The following is a 16,148-nucleotide window of genomic DNA, read 5'->3' as shown; positions in this document are numbered from 1 at the left end:
CGGTTTTGGATTAGTGGAATTAGCATCGTTGAGTTAAATGGATGTATTGTATACATTTCCCTAACCATTGAGCCCGAGTATCAGACCACAGTCTTCTGGTGGGAGCACCTCTAAGTCGATTTACTACGGTGTATACAAGCTAGGCCTAATCAACAACAGCCAACCCAGAGCAATTGAAATACGTACACAGTTTACAACTAGATTCCCGATGGGGAGCCAAAACAATCCAATAAAAATCTAGATGACGGAAGTAGCTGTCAACCATCTCCTCACCTCTCCCCACCATTATCACCTGCACCGTCACCAACCGTATCTTTCTCAACCTCCTCCCACCCCACCCAGTCCCCCTCCCTCGTCCAAATCCCAGGCTTCGTGAAATCCTCATACCAGAACCCACCCAAGGCATTCAAGCGCACAAACGCGAATCGGAAATATTCATCCTCGCCGTCTGTCTGCCTCGTCCAATTGAACAATCCCTCCCCAGCAGCAGCAACACCAGCAGCAGCGACCGTATCATTACCACCATCAACAACAACATCACCGGCACCGGGAACCAAATCCGACCAAAAGCCTCTGTACCGCTCGACATCGTTGACCAAAACACTCACCCCATCTCCCGCCAACGGCCCGCGGGTGCCGTTCATCAGCGCGTCCCTGCCGACAGCGAAAGCGATGTGGCTGACGCCCAGCACAACCGGCGTCCCGACGACGGGCAGCACACTGCCCAGCTGGGCGCCCTCGAGCAGCGCGGCGCCTGTCTGCAGGATGGAATCGAAGCCCCAGCGCGCGATGCCGTTGACGAACAGCCCAACCAGCAGGCCCTGGTACACGAGACAGGGGCGGGTCTGCAGGGTGGTGCCCGGCAGGAACAGGAGGCTGAGGATGTAGTGGTGGATGCGGAGGTTCATGTGGGGCACGGAGAGGAGCAAGGCGATGCCGGCGACGAAGACACCATACACGGTCAGCATCTGCGGGAGGCGGCCTTCATTCCGGAAGGCCAGGGCCTGGGTGAGGACGATGAGCACCAGGCAGGCGACGATGATGAGCAGCGCGGGGATGGCGCCGGGCTGCTGCTGCAGGTCGTGCGGCGTGAGGCGCGAGATCGGGATCTTGTCAAAGGTGTCGGTGTTGAGGGCGCCGACCCAGCAGGGGCCCAGCCAGAGGACGGTCTGATCCCAGCGCGCGGGGAGGTTGTGGGCCAGTGTGCGCCGCACGGCGAAGTGGTAGATTGCCCAGCCGACGATGGCGCACGGGAGGAAGCGGCCCAGGGCTGTGGAGACGATCTCCAGGTAGTCGGGGGAGTACGGGGGGTCCGAGGAGAGGGCGACTTGGAAGTAGACGATGAAGTAGACGGAGGCGAAGAAGCCCGCGGAGGAGGTGGTGCAGAGGGAAAGGAGGGTGGTGGTGATGAGCGAGAAGGTGAAGAGCGGCCAGCGCTGGTCACGACAGCTGGTTCTTTCGGATGAGTCGGTGTTGAAGGTGAAGGAGAGCGGGAAGGAGGATGCGAAGCCGATGCTCGTGACCCCGTTCTTGGAGACGGATGGGTAGTCGTTATGCTCGCCTGTGCGGCGGAGCACGCCGCAGCCGCCGGTTTGGCTGCTGATTAGGCCGGCGTGAAGTGCCGCAGGGCAGATGGCCGAGTCGCCGCGGTAGATGCCTATGTTTCCAAAGCTAGCTGATATGTCTGCAGTGGAATTGTCCTGGAGGGATCCTCCGATGACTAGCGAACGATAGTTGTACTCTGCAGGTCCGACAACATACGGTTCGAGCAGAATCGCATCCGCACAGCTAGCGGGGCAGCGAAAGGCAAAGCCACCGTTATCAAACGGACGGCAGGCCTCTCCGTCGAGACCACACTCTGTGGAATTATACCTGAGCAAGGGACTGTGAGACTGGGTTATGTGGAGGAAACAAGTAGGGGGGCGTACCATAGTCGTGCATGACACGATAGCTTGACTGGAGTTCCATATCCAGGAATCTCTTGCCCAGTAATCGAATAGTGCAGGATGGTCAAAAACACCACTCCCCACAGGGCGATACCAGCCACCAGAAGCGAGACTCTGGCGCGGGTGCTCGGAAGGAGACGCTCAATGTAACGGCTCGGGGCCGTCTGCCAGCGGGCTAGCCATGGAGTGATTCTGTACTCAACTGGCGGGACTGGACCTTTGATCCAGGTACGGATGCCAGAGAAGGAACATGAGAATTTCCCGAGCTCTTGGGGACGATTCTGACTTGGAATCGGGGATGAAGTTGGTAGCAGAGGCTCCCTCGTGGCGGCATCGGGCCGCAGGTCGGAGCTTTCCCGCCCAATCACAACCAGCTGGCTGCTGTCGGAGTCGTCATGATGCTCAGGCTCCAGCACCGTCAAACGATACTCCTGCGAGCCCTTCTCAAAAGAGGACGATCGCGAACTCGATCCTTCTCCTGATTGCGGCGCTCCTGCCATGGTTGATTCGCCGTCCATGAATGGGATTTCGGGATCTGCGGAAGAGACCCGGACTACGGCGGACGATTGCGGCCTTCGGGCAAAAATGTTTTTTTAAGTGCCTTAGACCAATCTTTATACCATTCTCGCTTATAATCTCTGCAGAGTCTTGATTGACTATATCTACATATTTTCTATTGATATATTTCTTTTATTATCAAAGATGTCTTGGCCGGTAGTTGATCTGGAGCTGTGTTAAACTCAGAGTTCAGAACTATGTCACAGGTAATCTCCCTAGCATTGTCGGGCTACCGATAGATTGCCCACGTACTCCCTATATAATGGTCGTGATATCAACGAATTGAATCCCTTGCATCCTTAGGCATCATTCGTGCATCACTGAATGTTTGTTTGACTTCAATTTCTACTACTGCCTGCTATCCATTTTTTATCATCAAGCGGGTGGTGAAGAAGTACAAGAAGTAGACCGCATGAGCGAAGCATGGGCCATGGAGTAGCGGGTGTAGTGATCGATGGGTTTCTTGATGAATTGCTGCAAGACTGCCATAGAGGTCTTGTTAGCTGGACTACGGAGTCACATTTATTATCTTGACGTCCCTTATACCGCCGAAAATTGCTTCTTTTTGAATATGCATATTATTTGTGACTCGCGTATGTAATATCACTTCACGTTCGGCAAGCGATCCCTACCGTCTCCACTCTAGGCCTGCTCAGACCAAGCCGGAATCTATCCACCCGTGACATCTTGTCCAAGACGAGCGTGTCCACCCGCAGGACATTCTCGCGATAGAGGGTCTGGGATTTCCAATCGTAAGAACAAAGCAGCGCTCGCTGCATACCACCCTCGCTGCCGCAAAGCAGCATTGCCACCGGCGGGCGGCGAGCCCGGAATAAGGTGACGGTCAAGGTATTTGTATCAATCAGGGTAAAGAGCTTGAGCTCTCCATAGCGCGAGGTCTGGGCAGCGGACACAAACTGTGCGGTGGATTCTCTGCTCGTAGGATCTTTCCCCACGCACTCACCATTCTGGGATACATGCAGCGAGAGATCGCTGGAATAGGGACTCCACTTCAGGCGGCCAAGATTGATACCGAAGACCAGCTTCTCGATCTCACCAATTTCCATGTAGCCCTCAAATCCGAAAAGCCATGGCTGTGACGCCCATGTCTTCCCAACATAAAGAATGGAAATGAGGTACGGAGACGCCAACATGACCAAAATGTACAGGCCTGTGAATATCCACCCGATCACAGTGACTGCAAGGTAGGGTCCTTTTGTTCTGGACTGGCTGATTGCTAGCGATATCACACCTATAACGATCCAAGCAGGAGTGCTGCGAAGCAAAAATCTTGCTACAGAACGGGTTGGCGTCTTACGCATCAACATGTTGACCGGCTCGAAGGATGTCCAACGAATCGTAGCACCAAAAGCGCCACTCATAATCACAGTGTCCTTGCCACCGAAGCCGACCACTTGGCAAAGAGGCTCGATGTCCCAAAGATGACTGTCCCAGAAGTCGTTGATCTCATACCAAGGCTGGTCGATGTCTCGGGGTAGCATGCATACCAGCCTCTCGAGCAGCCGATGGCTGTCGTTGGCCCAAGATAATCGACAAAAGGCTTCAAAGGCCGAGTCATTTGGATTGACATTTGGACGACGTCGTAACAAGCCCATCAAGGCGTACGAAAGGTCTCCGTTATAGTACGTCGTGGTTTCGCGATTCGGAAAGCATTGCAAGGCGATGGAGACCAGCTCGAGAGGACTGAGTATAATCGAACCTTCATAATGATCAATAAGTTCTCTTGAGACAGTGGCGTCTCCCCAAGCTTCAATTGCAAAGTTCCGCTTCGACAGAACCCGGAAAAAATCTGGGGGACAGTCACGCCTGTATATGGAGATCGGTTGGCCCGATGGGCTCAGGAGGACCTCAGGGAAGGTCCACAGTCGACTTCCCAAATGACGAAGCATTTCACCTTCGTCTCGGCTGAGACCTGGAGAGGGGCCAATAATCACCACCAAGGCTTGGGCACCCCGGACGACGTCGCTGATCCGGTAGACGTCTTCACATTGGTCGTCATCATTAGGCATGCAGCTGCACGCGATCCAGTAAGCCGCGACCCCTGCCGTCCGGGTCGCATTTTGAGCAATGCGATGAAGTTCATCCATGTCTTCGTTCGACTCATGACTGTACTGCTCAGTGGTATAACATATGAACAGATACTCAAGGCTGCCATACACTGCCTCCCATTCCTCAACGTTGACGATGGCAATTACCCCCTCGTCTTGAAGCACGCACAGCCGTCTTGGACGTAGAGGCCGCTTTGATATCCCGTTTGCAAATTGACGAGGGCCCGGCAGAGTGTTCGTGCTCGATGGCTCGACCTCGTGGAGATTGGCCGAGGCCAGTGAATAGCCCCAGTAGTGATACTTGAACTGTTCGTAATGGCCACTGTTTCTCAACTCTCCACCAAGATCTGTTGGGAGAAATAACTACATGATGTCAGCTATGCCATGCACATGGAGCTCAGAGCCGTCTTACCAGACCAGCGATGGTCACACAGGACGGAAGCCACTCCAAGCACATGTTAATCCTTGACCGCGCGTCCTGGTTATTGTGAAGCTGTCGTCCCAAAAGCGAGTACACAATTCGAAGTATTGTTGGGGTCGACTCCTCAATTTTCTTCCGAGCCCAGGTCGAGTTGGCGGGGCCATGGCATATATCCTCGGACGCTTGGACTACCAGTTCTACTAGTCGCCCATCCGTAGCACTCAAGTATCGGTCATCTTCACGGCCTATCCACACGCGCCCTAAGCTGTCTTTGTGACGGTATCTCGTAATGGATTTGTATTTTCTTCCTGGCAGATAGGTCGCATGGTATGTCTCCGAATAATAGCTGGGGTTCAGGTATATCTCATAGTACCTAGGACTCTTTTTTATCGACATCAGTATAATGCCCGCAATGGGGAGCGAGTAAACTGACCTTTGCGAACCGGTCCGGCTTTTCGAAATCGGTAGCAATACTTCTACTCTATGCGTTGGATAGTTAGTTGCCTCCTTTCTATTCATCAGAACGTTCGAAGTGAACCTTACTACCAAGGAGACTGTGCTGCTTCCATCTGGGCCGTGGTCGTGAATATGCCCAAGTTCAAGATCAGACTGCATTTCTGTAGCAAGAAGAGTTGATCACAATGAGAGGACATGGAATAGGAGCCTTCCAGAAACTCGTGCCAAAGCTTCGGAGAGGGAGAGTATTATGGTCATCAGCCGTATGCCTGCGGTTCAGCTGAACCATGGAGGCGGCGGCTATGTCAGCCAGGACGCAAGGCTGAGAATCACCTCGTGACGTCTCAGCCGTGAGGAGGTCAGAGATTAGTGCGTTGGGATCAGAACATTAATCATGTGTGATAATACTCGGTGTCAGACTACTTATTCTGATCCTGGATCAGTTTCTCTGAACTAGTGCCAATTATCTTAACTACTTTGTAGGGATATTTTTATATATGCTGTTTAAAAAAGGACATCACATCACATGCAGAGCTGATTCACTACCAGAAATAGTAACCAATCATGTGTACCTATAGTAAGATTATACAGTGTCAGCCTGATTTCTCTGAATCCCACTGAACTGTTTCTTCAGCCCCGGTCGGGTCTATCCTGACCCCGTTGCGCGTGGGTGTCCCCCTCGTTACCGTCTCTTAACCGCGGGGAGGATTCAACATCAAGCAGTCAATATGTCCTCTATCTTTCAAGATCGGTCGCTTTTGGATCCTTTCAAGCGCGAAGCTTTCGGCCAACCCACGCTTTTGACCCCCCACACGTTCACAGTGGACGTACTAGATTGGGTCCAGGCGCCTGATGGTAACAGAGATCGTCCCAGATTCGCAATCAGCAGATTGTAGCTAACAGGCCCCTCAGGTCGTTACCAATTGATTCCGCGAAAGGTCACCGTGCCTGAACTAGAGCAGTTGCCTGTGCCTGTACTGCGAATTATGTTGGTTCATCCACTAAATGGGATCGCTTGCGACTAATATACCATAAAGCTTCTCGCCCCTGGACTTGCCAAGCAGTGCCACTGCTGAAGGACTTCTCTGGCTCTTTGATCACTATGCTGCGCCGTCTGCATTCCTTGCGGGCAGATTGCGGTCGGTAACGCACTCGTTCGGGGCTTTGAACTCCATAAATGGCTATAATTGTATGTGAAGTACTATCTTCGATGTGTATGCTGATCAATAACTTGCACTTCATATTAAGGCTCCTGGTTCCACTACTTGTGCAAGAACATCACGGTGACTCATGATGCTCCTGGCAACGCGCGGATATCCGATCCCAGGCCGGGAGCACCACAGATGCAGCACGGCGACTCGACGTGGATACGGTCAGGGTACTTTCTGCGATGGGCAGTGAGTTCGAACGGTGGTCCAGAAGTAACACTTCTCTGTTTCGAAGCGTCGAAATTTCTCAAGGAACGTCTCAAAGATATTTCACCATCGTCAATACCAACCAACGTCGTCCGTGACCCGTACAGTCTCTTTGCCATCATCTTAGAGGAGCTGTCTTTGCAAATGGACAATACGGTTTGGGACGTGATGGATGTTTTTCGCCAGATCGAACTGGTATTCCGCGCCGCCCGCCAAGTGTACCTGGGTAGTTGCTGACCTTCCCAGAACACCTTGACCACGATGAAGGATCGGGAGTCCTTCACTGGGCTACACAATGTTTCAAAGCATATCCTGTTTCTCCAGGAGAGCGCCGAAGCTACAATGCTTACTTTGAAAAAGTTATCCTGGCACCATCAACGAATCCTGGAGGACGTCCCCGACGGGGACCGCCATGCCACTGAAATGGCACAGGGAATGCTGACGCACGCGGAGACTCAGTTCCAGTCCATTAGCCTGCGTCTGAAGGGTCTTGGGAAACGGATGGACAACGTCATTGCATTAGTATGCTCTATCCTCTTCCATGAGTACCGACAAGACGCATGGAGACACTAATACGTACTTCGCACGGTAGTCCTTCCATCTCGTCACGCAAGACGGCAATCGAATTATGCAGGCAGATAGCAGTTCTATGGCCACCATTGCGTTCGTCACACTTGTATTTCTGCCGGTGTCGACAGTATCAGTGAGCTCTATCTTTCCCTTTGGTGGCTATGGAAACTTATTGCTAACCCTCTAGACTATATTTGGAAATCAATTCTTCAATTTCGACCCTGTGACCATCCGTACATCGCAAAGCTTCTGGATCTTCTGGGTAGTGTCCATCCCGCTGACCCTTCTGGTTCTTCTCATATGGCGTGTTTTCACTAAGGGCTTGCCGCCCGGATTGTACGATGCATTCAATTTGAGGAGGGGAAGATGGAGTCCGCAATAGCCATGTTTGACCTGAAGGCTCTCTTAATCGAACTACCAATGTATAGGAACACAGTCAATTCCTGGATCAAAATACCAAGCCCATGATATCATTCTCTTCGATTACTGCAATGTTATAAACTCAACTGCCACACCTTCACATTCCTTCACATTATTGCTACATGAGATTCAAAATTAAACAGACCAGAACAACTAGACAGCTTCTGCCTAGAGCATTCCCTCATTAGAGGCCGTAAGTATGTGCGCTCGCTCATCGTCCGCAGAGGATGGGCTGCGTAGGCCATAGACCCCTAATCTATGCTGCTGCATGCAACAATGGACAATGCCTATGCATTGCCCCATTGTGCAGATAGCCGTCACTATTTCTTGGATCGATATGATTTTTTCCTGCGTGCTTGATTTCATATTATCCATAACGAGAAGAAATAGACTGTAGGTAAAAAGGAAGAACCCCCCAACAGCGAGAGAGGGAGCTCCATTCTGTTTGTCCGTCAGCATCAGCACCTCAACGATGCAACTAGCAAGCCATGGAGAGCAACGCACCATAGAAGAACATTTGGCGTTTTTCGATTCGCGGATAACTGTGAATATTTTGAACATGATATCTAGGGATGCGATTAAAATGAGGCCGTCGCACGCAAGTTGGAGCCGTTGAGTCAAATTCCAATCATAGTCTTCGTCGGATCCAAAACTTGACATTGCCTGGGTGGTCAAATACGCGGTAGAAATAAAAATCAGGAGCACCAAAGTACTGCCGTGTACTTTTGACGGAAGAATCGTCTTTGTGGTCTCGTTTCGATTCTGCGCCTTGTAGGCATGTATAAGCCGATGAAATATACTCAGGATAAGGATACTCTGCACATATTCGCAGATTTGAGTGACGAAAAATATGGCGCTGCTTGCTGATTTTCCTCTAAAAATCCTGTATTGCCAATATGTCATAGATGCTGTATATCTAGAATGGATTGTCAGCCAAGGACATTCCTGACCGGTATATGAAATTCACCACGTGGGTCGATACATTAATTGACTTAAAAGGAAGGTGAAAAACGATTTGAACGGTATTGCTTTTGGATTATGCTTTGGCCGTCTCATCAGACATGAACCGAAAAGAGATCCCAGAGAAACAATTCCAGCTATCATAGAAAGAACCAAAGAGACAATGTTTCGCGCGAGCATATTGTGTGGAAGGCTGAGGGGCCGAAGAAGTGCACGCTGTTTTATGGAGCTTTAAGGAGAAGCAACCCGTTTAAGCTCTCCACCGAAATAATTTGGAAGAGGAGAATTCGACTGAATATATTCGATTCCCTTGTCTCAGGGAAGAACGACGCAAGGCTGACAATGCTGCAGTATGAATGGCTGGCCCGGCGTTAGTGTGAGGCTGACCTTCTGACCAAGGTTGCCATTTTCAACCAAGCAGCCGCCATCCTCTGCCTGATGCCTTAAGATCTTGTCTTCCTGCTCCTTTTCTTTCTCTGTCTATTCTCAGTTACGTCCTCCTCCCTCAGTCTAAGAATCATTACTACTGATCCCTACAACATCTCATCTGGCTAACTATAATGGCTTCACACCAGGTAAGCCCGTCTTTCGCCTAGTTTCACATCATTCCTTGTCTAAAAAAGTTCATGAAGGATCCTCAGCCTAAGCGGCACGGAGGGGGATACGTCCCCGTGAGCGCCAAATATCAGCCTCGATATCAGTCCCGCACCGGTGAAAACACCGGCAATTCGAATGAATCATCGTCTCAGCATTCCGGCGTTTCTGAACGACCTAGGACCTTTCCCATCCAGCGTGGTAGTCATGGAGGAAGCTATGTCCCTGGGAAGGGTAAAGAGACCCCGTGAACTAGGTCATAGAGCTACGAAAACATCGCGGGGCAAAACTCAAGTCAAGTGTCGTTAGCTCTGCGAGACTACCATGAGATACAAGTGAACATGGCTCAGATGGGATATATCTCAATCAGAATTTAAATTGCTTATTGTGAAAACAACACCGTCTCCGCATTGCAAGAGGGACCGATTGATCTTTGATTCGGTCAGTCTGCCTGGTCGGACCACCTATCACACAACCAGGTATCCTATTTGACATGAATTATAAGTCAGTCACTCAATTTGCTTCTGTAGATACCATGCAAGGGTGATGAAGTGCAGCTACGGGGATGCCAGACTCTTCATTAGGCTTGGGCGGCTTGGGTTTGCCCTAAGACGGTAACCGGCATGCAGAGAGATGCTCCGAGAGCAAGACAAGCTATGACGGAGGAATGTAGAGAAGTGTACGGGTATTCCATATGTTGCCCAGAAGAAGATTCAGTAAGTCAGCTGATAGACACTGTCTCTGAGGCATCGAGTGGGCCTATCCAATCAAGTCCCATGATTCCAAGCACAGAACCGCAGAACATCGTAATTATCTTAATGTACGTCTTTATTGACAGAGTACGGAGAGTAGCGCGCATACCGCCCTGGTATAATACAGTCCCACGACTTGTATTCCGAGCAAGGCTTTGCGATTGCCATGGGATGTCAGGCGAACTCGGACAGCCTTGGGCAATGCAGGGTGGTTGATTCGTCGCTCGCCCTTCTGAATGCATTTCACTTAAACCCCGCCTAGCCTAAGGTTCCCTATTCCGAATCCCTGTTTTGGAACTCTAGCCTAGCCTAACCTCAGGTTACCGGTTCCTACCCTGATTCCGCTCCGACACGGGTTCACAATAAGATTCCCAGTTTTCCCATCTCGGCTGGAAATTTGAGCGCGTTGGCCCTCACATGGAGCCGGATAAGATTCTCACGATTCGGAGTGGTGGATGTATACTCGTCTCATTTGGGACACCCAAAGCCGCGCTGCGGCATTCTTCCAGCAACTTTGCTTAATTAGAGAATCGGGGACGCTCAGGGAGTTCACTCTGACACCGTAGTAATCGAAATCCCAAAGCGTAACCACCAATCCTTGTGAACTAGAACTAGTTTAATGCACCAATACTGCAGTGTGTCTGAATGAAGCCGAAGACCTTGCGTTTTTGCAGGCGAGGCTGCAGATTCGCTCCGGAGGTGGGCCAAACTCCAGAGACTGATTCGGCAGCGACGCCGTGCTGTTCACTTTTTACAAGTCGGGCACACCTGCACGCGGAATTTGGTGCCATACATTAGATAGCGGTGCCCTGACTGGCAAGACGCTTTGAATCATTGCATATCCCCGTGCTTGCTTTTTATCTCGGGAGTTGTCATTGGGTAGCTTCATGGTTTCATCCTGGCCGTACTGCAGGCAAGGCTCTCAATCTCCTCAATCACACGGAGGCTCAAGCCTCGACGTCGCCCCTCAATGACCCATTGAGAGAAAAGTACCTTGGCGATTAAGTAGCTGACCACGAGCAGAATTCATCCTGTTGGATATCCATGCTCACCCGCTTTTTTTGTTGTTGATTCGTTGGAACTTAGCGCCCTCGCCGCTTTGTCTTCACCCTGAAATCTGCTGAGAGACTCACTCCAGCCAGGGTCAGCTGGGCCTTTGCCCTCCTCTTCTTCCTGCGTGGTCCCTGACCACCACCTCTTCCGACCAGCCAACCAAACATCCTCTTGAGATCTAGATGAATCGAATACATCCTTTCCTCCCTATATTTTTACAAAATTCGCTAGAAGGCAAACAACCCCACCTAGTACCCCGCCATTCCAATTTTCATCGCTGACACGTTCTTACAAGAGTTTGCTTCAATCCTATCAACCGAGTTTTGTCAGATGCCACAGTATCTGCCCTTGTTTCTATATCCTGTTTACCATAATCATAACTCATTTTTACAATATATACCAAGTTAAACCTATGTTCATTTTCACCTTTCATCACCCGTACTGGATCTCACACAACATTTGGCCTTATTTGAGAGAGAAAAAAATGGCTTTTCGCTGTCTTGCAATTCTTTCCGTTTAACCTACTTTGTTGAAGATGATATATTATCGCAGTCCCTATACATATATACCCAGAGTTGGGAGTACCAAAGTGTAGACCTTGATTTATATAGCGTCCTTGTGTAAATTCCATGGCCCAGAAGCTATCCGATATTCGGCATCCCACCGACTTACCATTCTTTTGAGGTCACATGACTTCATCACCCCCACGTCGAAGGGGTGTAATTTTCCGAAAAGATGTGCGCAAATGAACATGTAAGAAGAAAATTCGACAGCTGTGTCAACAATTTGAAGCCTCAGAGGTAAGGTGCTGGAGCGTATCTCGATATTTCTTGGTGGTTGGAACTATCTGAGATAATCAACATGTCGCGCTGCATCACGTGGCCAGATTACTCAGCCACGCGCACAAGTTGCTTTATACTCTGGATCATTATGTGGGAAGTTGAACAAGATATCTGACTGATTGAAATATTCCTATCTCCTGTCCAGCATTAATTTTGACTAGCAGCTTCTATACATTCAGATAATTCTCTATCCCTTTAAGAACACAACATGCCTATTTTGAATCTTACCATATTTTATAATCTTAAACAGCAGTCTGCGACTCGGTCGGTGAGGAGAATCCTGCTGACACTGAACCTCGGACCCCAGGATCAAAATGTGAAACACCTCTCTAGGTGAAACCTATCCCTACAGCATAGACATTCCTTCAGTTGAGAAATAGCATCATATTAGAACAATATCATAGCAAATCACAAAGCAAACAACGAAGGCCATATCAGCATCCCTTCATCAAGCATTAGCACGCCAACCGGGTATCAGAATTTTAGTTAAAAGAAATCTCATTAAGTCGTGCCGTGACAATGCGTGCCACATCATAATGGGTGAACATTGATCGACGACATCGTGCATGATTAGTGCACGACAAGCATGGAAGGATTAGTCCGTCTGGTCGCACAGATGAACAGCGCGGTCAACTAACTGTCCATCTAGACAGCAGAGCGGCCAAAGCGGCGACGGTTGCTGTTTTATGTCAATAATGTGTCACACAAAACCACACAAAGGGTCAGGGCACCTACTTTCGGGGAGCAGACGAGTCACGGACACGGAAGGTAAACCAGATGCCCTGCAAGACATGTCAGTATTGGACTATAGACTTGAATTGGGGTCACGAAATCATACCAGAAGCGCCGACGCCAGCCAGACGATGGCAGAGATGAAACTGAACGCTTCGGCCGCCTTCCACCGGCCACACGAGTTGTTGTGGATGATGCCGCCCCAGTACCAGATAGATCCGCAGTTCAGCTTGTGAATTGCATCGACCAATATTCCGAACGCAGCGAACCAGGCGAAGGAGATGATGACATCGACTGTGTAACGTCAGTATAAGTGATACGCAACGCTAAGATTGAGGGACGCAAGGAGGCGGCACAACACGTACATGGCCACGAGAAGAAGCCCGATGAGAACGGGATCAGCCATATCAGGCCCAGCAGTATCGACAAGCCGGCTATGACTTCGGTATAGATCCACCTGGCGACCGGCCAGGCATCGCCATCATACTGGTGCAGGTAGTGTCCGATGATACCGGCAAACACCTATGAATCATGACTCGTTAGCTTCTGTTTGGGGGTGGGGGGCAGGCATGCAGTTGATCAGGGGTCGCACATACTGCAGCGCAAATGACTTCCACCACACGGAAGACGATGGAAATGAGACGTGAGATGACGGGCATGATGAGTCCCTGGTAACTCGGTTACAGTAGTGTGAGGTAGAGTGTGCTGCAGGTCGAGATTAGCGCGGGCGAAAACGCAGGCTTGTTGACTTGAACAGTACAGTGACTGTAAGATTAGAGTAGAGGAAGATAGAGGAAGTGAGTGGTAAGCGAACTATCCTGCAGATAGAAGGAACGATGGAGGGAAGTAAAGGTGAAGCGGACTCGGGGGTTATATAGGTATGTTTCAGACCCTCAATGAGTCTATTTCCCTCACACAGCACATCGACTCGAACGTCATCGTACGTAGCCAGTATTCAATTCAAGCAATTGCGAATAACATGACATCGTCTGCCCAAGCCCCAAGAAATAGGGCGGGAAGCAAAAGGGCGGGAAGGAAATTGATTGATCGCCCATCAGGTGAGTTTGAGTGGCTTGACTCCTAACCAATCCTCGGGAAAGCTACAAGTAGGGTACCTGGAAAGCTACCATTGACAATATGACCACCGATGTACTGCATGTACACTACTCTAATCCCCTGGCTACAGGGTATTATAATCCAGAACATTCGCACACGCCTTCCTAAATGAAAAAAAAGATTGCCAGGCAGCCGAGTTTACAATACAGCAGCTTGATACAACATCAGCATCATCACATTCACATTCCAAGCCACACCCTCTGCAGCAAGGGGATTCTGGCAGCCGAACAGAGCCCACTTAAGGCTGAAGGATTTCCCCACCTTGGATGCATGTTATCCCTTTCTCGTATCCACTTGACCCGAGGAAGGCCTGCGGTAGCGTTCCCACCTCTAGGGCGATCGTTGAAAAACTGTTTGAGTCTGAGTAGGTTATTTCCTCTCATGTTCATGCAGACCAGCAGCACAGCACCGATACAAACGTAATAATACTCGCAGTGATGAGGAAAAAGGGGGAACGGGCTGTGGCAGCACCGATGACGTCATGGTATAATTCGTGGCAGCCCCGATTCGCATCTGCAAATTGGTGTAACTTCTTAAAACCTGCTGTTAAGTGTTCCCTACCTGAAGAATCACCATTGTCCTCTTTATCCTAAGTGCCTTGAGCCGACCATGGCTCCAGAATAAACTATCGCAGATCGTCGGTCAATAAAGCTCCCACCGCTCGAACTTCCCGCGAATCGAGAACAATGACAACCAATTCACCAATTATCGGCTCCGGCTGATTTTTTGGAAATTGGCCTATTAGACTATTGAACCTGCCTATATTCAAGAAAACAATTACAGTACACGCGCTAGCCAGCAGTAACGTTAAATAACAGATCGCAAAGCGGCTCCGCACTATGATTATACAACAATTGGATATCGTTTGCAACCAACACAGAACATAAAGAACATCCGCAGCCGAAGGGATTAATAATCGATAGTAAAAGTCGCATGAAACTCGGCTCTTTTTTTGTCGTCATCAAGTCCGTTTCCGATCCTCCAAAAACCACTCCATGACCGTGCGGAAAACTCCCTTGGCACCACTCTCGATCACATCTCCATGACACGGGATCAAGCGGTTGAAGTCCCACTTATCGATTCTCTGGATCGACTCCGTAAAGCCCTTACGATCCGAGCTGGACAGCGCATACCAGACAAATCTCTTCTGCCAGGTGGCAGGCGCATTCGCGTTCAAGAGTGGACTGATGATCTTCGTCAAGAGGCCCGACGTGGCGCTCTCCCCGGTCTTCGAGTACTGTTCGCGCGCGGGGAGATTGAAGAGCAAGTCGGCCTCGATGAGGGTGCGGGAGGGCTTGTGGAAGAACACCAGCTCTCGCGACTGGTGGGCGTGGACATATTCGGTTTCGAACTCTGCATCGAACTCCTCCGAGATCTTCTGCGTTCCGACCAGTTCCTTGCGGAAGACATGACGGAAGGGGGTGGTGTCTTTGGTCCTGGGGTTGGATTGGCGCTTCTCCCAGAGTCCCTCGGGAGCGATGATCTCGGCATCTGGATAGGCCTCTTTCCACGCAGTCAGGTGGATATGGTGCTCGAGATCCAGAGCGGCGATGTACTTGACGCTGCCTCCGAGACTGTTGACCGTGTCGCGAACCTCTTGGGTCAGACTGACCGGAGAGAACACGGCCACAGAGCCGGAAGCCATCTTGACTAGATTCCATTCATACAGAGTCAGCACGAGCACTGTGTCGGGCTCCAGGTATTGAAGACCCTTGCAACATCATAAGAGGAATGCACACCCAAGGTACCGCGGCCTCCGAACTTCAAGTGACCGAACCGCGCAAACGGCAAGCTCATAGTGATTACATTGGAAGTCACATTGCGAATGACCATCACATCGGCCGGGTTCTTCGGGAAAAGAGGAGCCATGCTGCAAGCTTTCGAGAGCGTCTCTGGTAAAATGTAAAGTGCTTGTAAAAAGGGTTGGAGAGGCGTAGATCTCAATCAGAAGTGGTTTGGTCGCGTCCACTGCCACCCCAAGGAGAATAAATAGAGTAAATTTTCCACGGGTCTTTCGCACGAGGGCACAGAAAAGGGGTGGGCAGATCGTGAAAAGGCTTGCAGGGAGGATGCCTGACAACGCAGCTGCTAAAACTAGATCAGCTTTTCCTTTGATGAAACGGCGGGCGCATGCTCGTGATTGCAAGTGCTGTGACGTCATTGCCAGCCCGGCCGCAATCGGCCAACTGCCACTGCCACCATGGGCCGGGGCTAGACTGACTTAATTGCTAAACATTGACAGCA

General features: G+C 50.3%; 6 protein-coding genes across 6 annotated transcripts; 1 reads left to right on the top strand and 5 right to left on the bottom strand.

Annotated features, from left to right (window-relative positions):
* Nucleotides 1–269: 269 nt before the first annotated feature.
* BO72DRAFT_487804 (LCCL domain-containing protein) lies at nucleotides 270–2,493 on the bottom strand (the record flags this gene model as incomplete). Its single annotated transcript, XM_040947999.1, has 2 exons — nucleotides 1,929–2,493; nucleotides 270–1,872 (listed from the first exon to the last, which is right to left on the bottom strand). The coding sequence occupies exons 1-2, from the start codon at nucleotides 2,462–2,464 to the stop codon at nucleotides 270–272; spliced, it is 2,139 nt and encodes a 712-aa protein (XP_040799090.1). The 5' UTR covers nucleotides 2,465–2,493.
* A 619-nt stretch (nucleotides 2,494–3,112) lies between these two features.
* On the bottom strand, nucleotides 3,113–5,390 carry BO72DRAFT_383219 (uncharacterized protein; the record flags this gene model as incomplete). The annotated part of the gene is made up of 2 exons (XM_040941505.1): nucleotides 3,113–4,936; nucleotides 4,986–5,390. 2 exons carry the CDS (start codon nucleotides 5,388–5,390, stop codon nucleotides 3,113–3,115), a joined length of 2,229 nt encoding a protein of 742 aa, XP_040799089.1.
* Nucleotides 5,391–5,968: 578 nt separating this feature from the next.
* Nucleotides 5,969–7,924, top strand: BO72DRAFT_479104 (uncharacterized protein). Its single transcript, XM_040947559.1, has 7 exons — nucleotides 5,969–6,305; nucleotides 6,363–6,438; nucleotides 6,488–6,639; nucleotides 6,699–7,060; nucleotides 7,112–7,387; nucleotides 7,458–7,568; nucleotides 7,623–7,924. Exons 1-7 carry the CDS (start codon nucleotides 6,179–6,181, stop codon nucleotides 7,815–7,817), a joined length of 1,299 nt encoding a protein of 432 aa, XP_040799088.1. The 5' UTR covers nucleotides 5,969–6,178; the 3' UTR covers nucleotides 7,818–7,924.
* On the bottom strand, nucleotides 7,759–9,112 carry BO72DRAFT_186619 (uncharacterized protein). Its single transcript, XM_040939505.1, has one exon. The coding sequence runs from the start codon at nucleotides 8,756–8,758 to the stop codon at nucleotides 8,024–8,026; it is 735 nt and encodes a 244-aa protein (XP_040799087.1). The 5' UTR covers nucleotides 8,759–9,112; the 3' UTR covers nucleotides 7,759–8,023.
* A 3,093-nt stretch (nucleotides 9,113–12,205) lies between these two features.
* BO72DRAFT_450173 (MARVEL domain-containing protein) lies at nucleotides 12,206–13,828 on the bottom strand. Its single transcript, XM_040945191.1, has 5 exons — nucleotides 13,385–13,828; nucleotides 13,154–13,310; nucleotides 12,895–13,082; nucleotides 12,792–12,838; nucleotides 12,206–12,735 (listed from the first exon to the last, which is right to left on the bottom strand). Exons 1-5 carry the CDS (start codon nucleotides 13,445–13,447, stop codon nucleotides 12,702–12,704), a joined length of 489 nt encoding a protein of 162 aa, XP_040799086.1. The 5' UTR covers nucleotides 13,448–13,828; the 3' UTR covers nucleotides 12,206–12,701.
* A 553-nt stretch (nucleotides 13,829–14,381) lies between these two features.
* Nucleotides 14,382–15,840, bottom strand: BO72DRAFT_450172 (uncharacterized protein). Its single transcript, XM_040945190.1, has 2 exons — nucleotides 15,644–15,840; nucleotides 14,382–15,554 (listed from the first exon to the last, which is right to left on the bottom strand). Exons 1-2 carry the CDS (start codon nucleotides 15,771–15,773, stop codon nucleotides 14,866–14,868), a joined length of 819 nt encoding a protein of 272 aa, XP_040799085.1. The 5' UTR covers nucleotides 15,774–15,840; the 3' UTR covers nucleotides 14,382–14,865.
* Nucleotides 15,841–16,148: the final 308 nt, after the last annotated feature.

The sequence above is a fragment of the Aspergillus fijiensis genome (genome assembly GCF_003184825.1).
Source record: "Aspergillus fijiensis CBS 313.89 unplaced genomic scaffold BO72scaffold_42, whole genome shotgun sequence".
NCBI lineage: Eukaryota > Fungi > Ascomycota > Eurotiomycetes > Eurotiales > Aspergillaceae > Aspergillus > Aspergillus fijiensis.
This window is presented reverse-complemented; position numbering and strand designations above follow the sequence as displayed.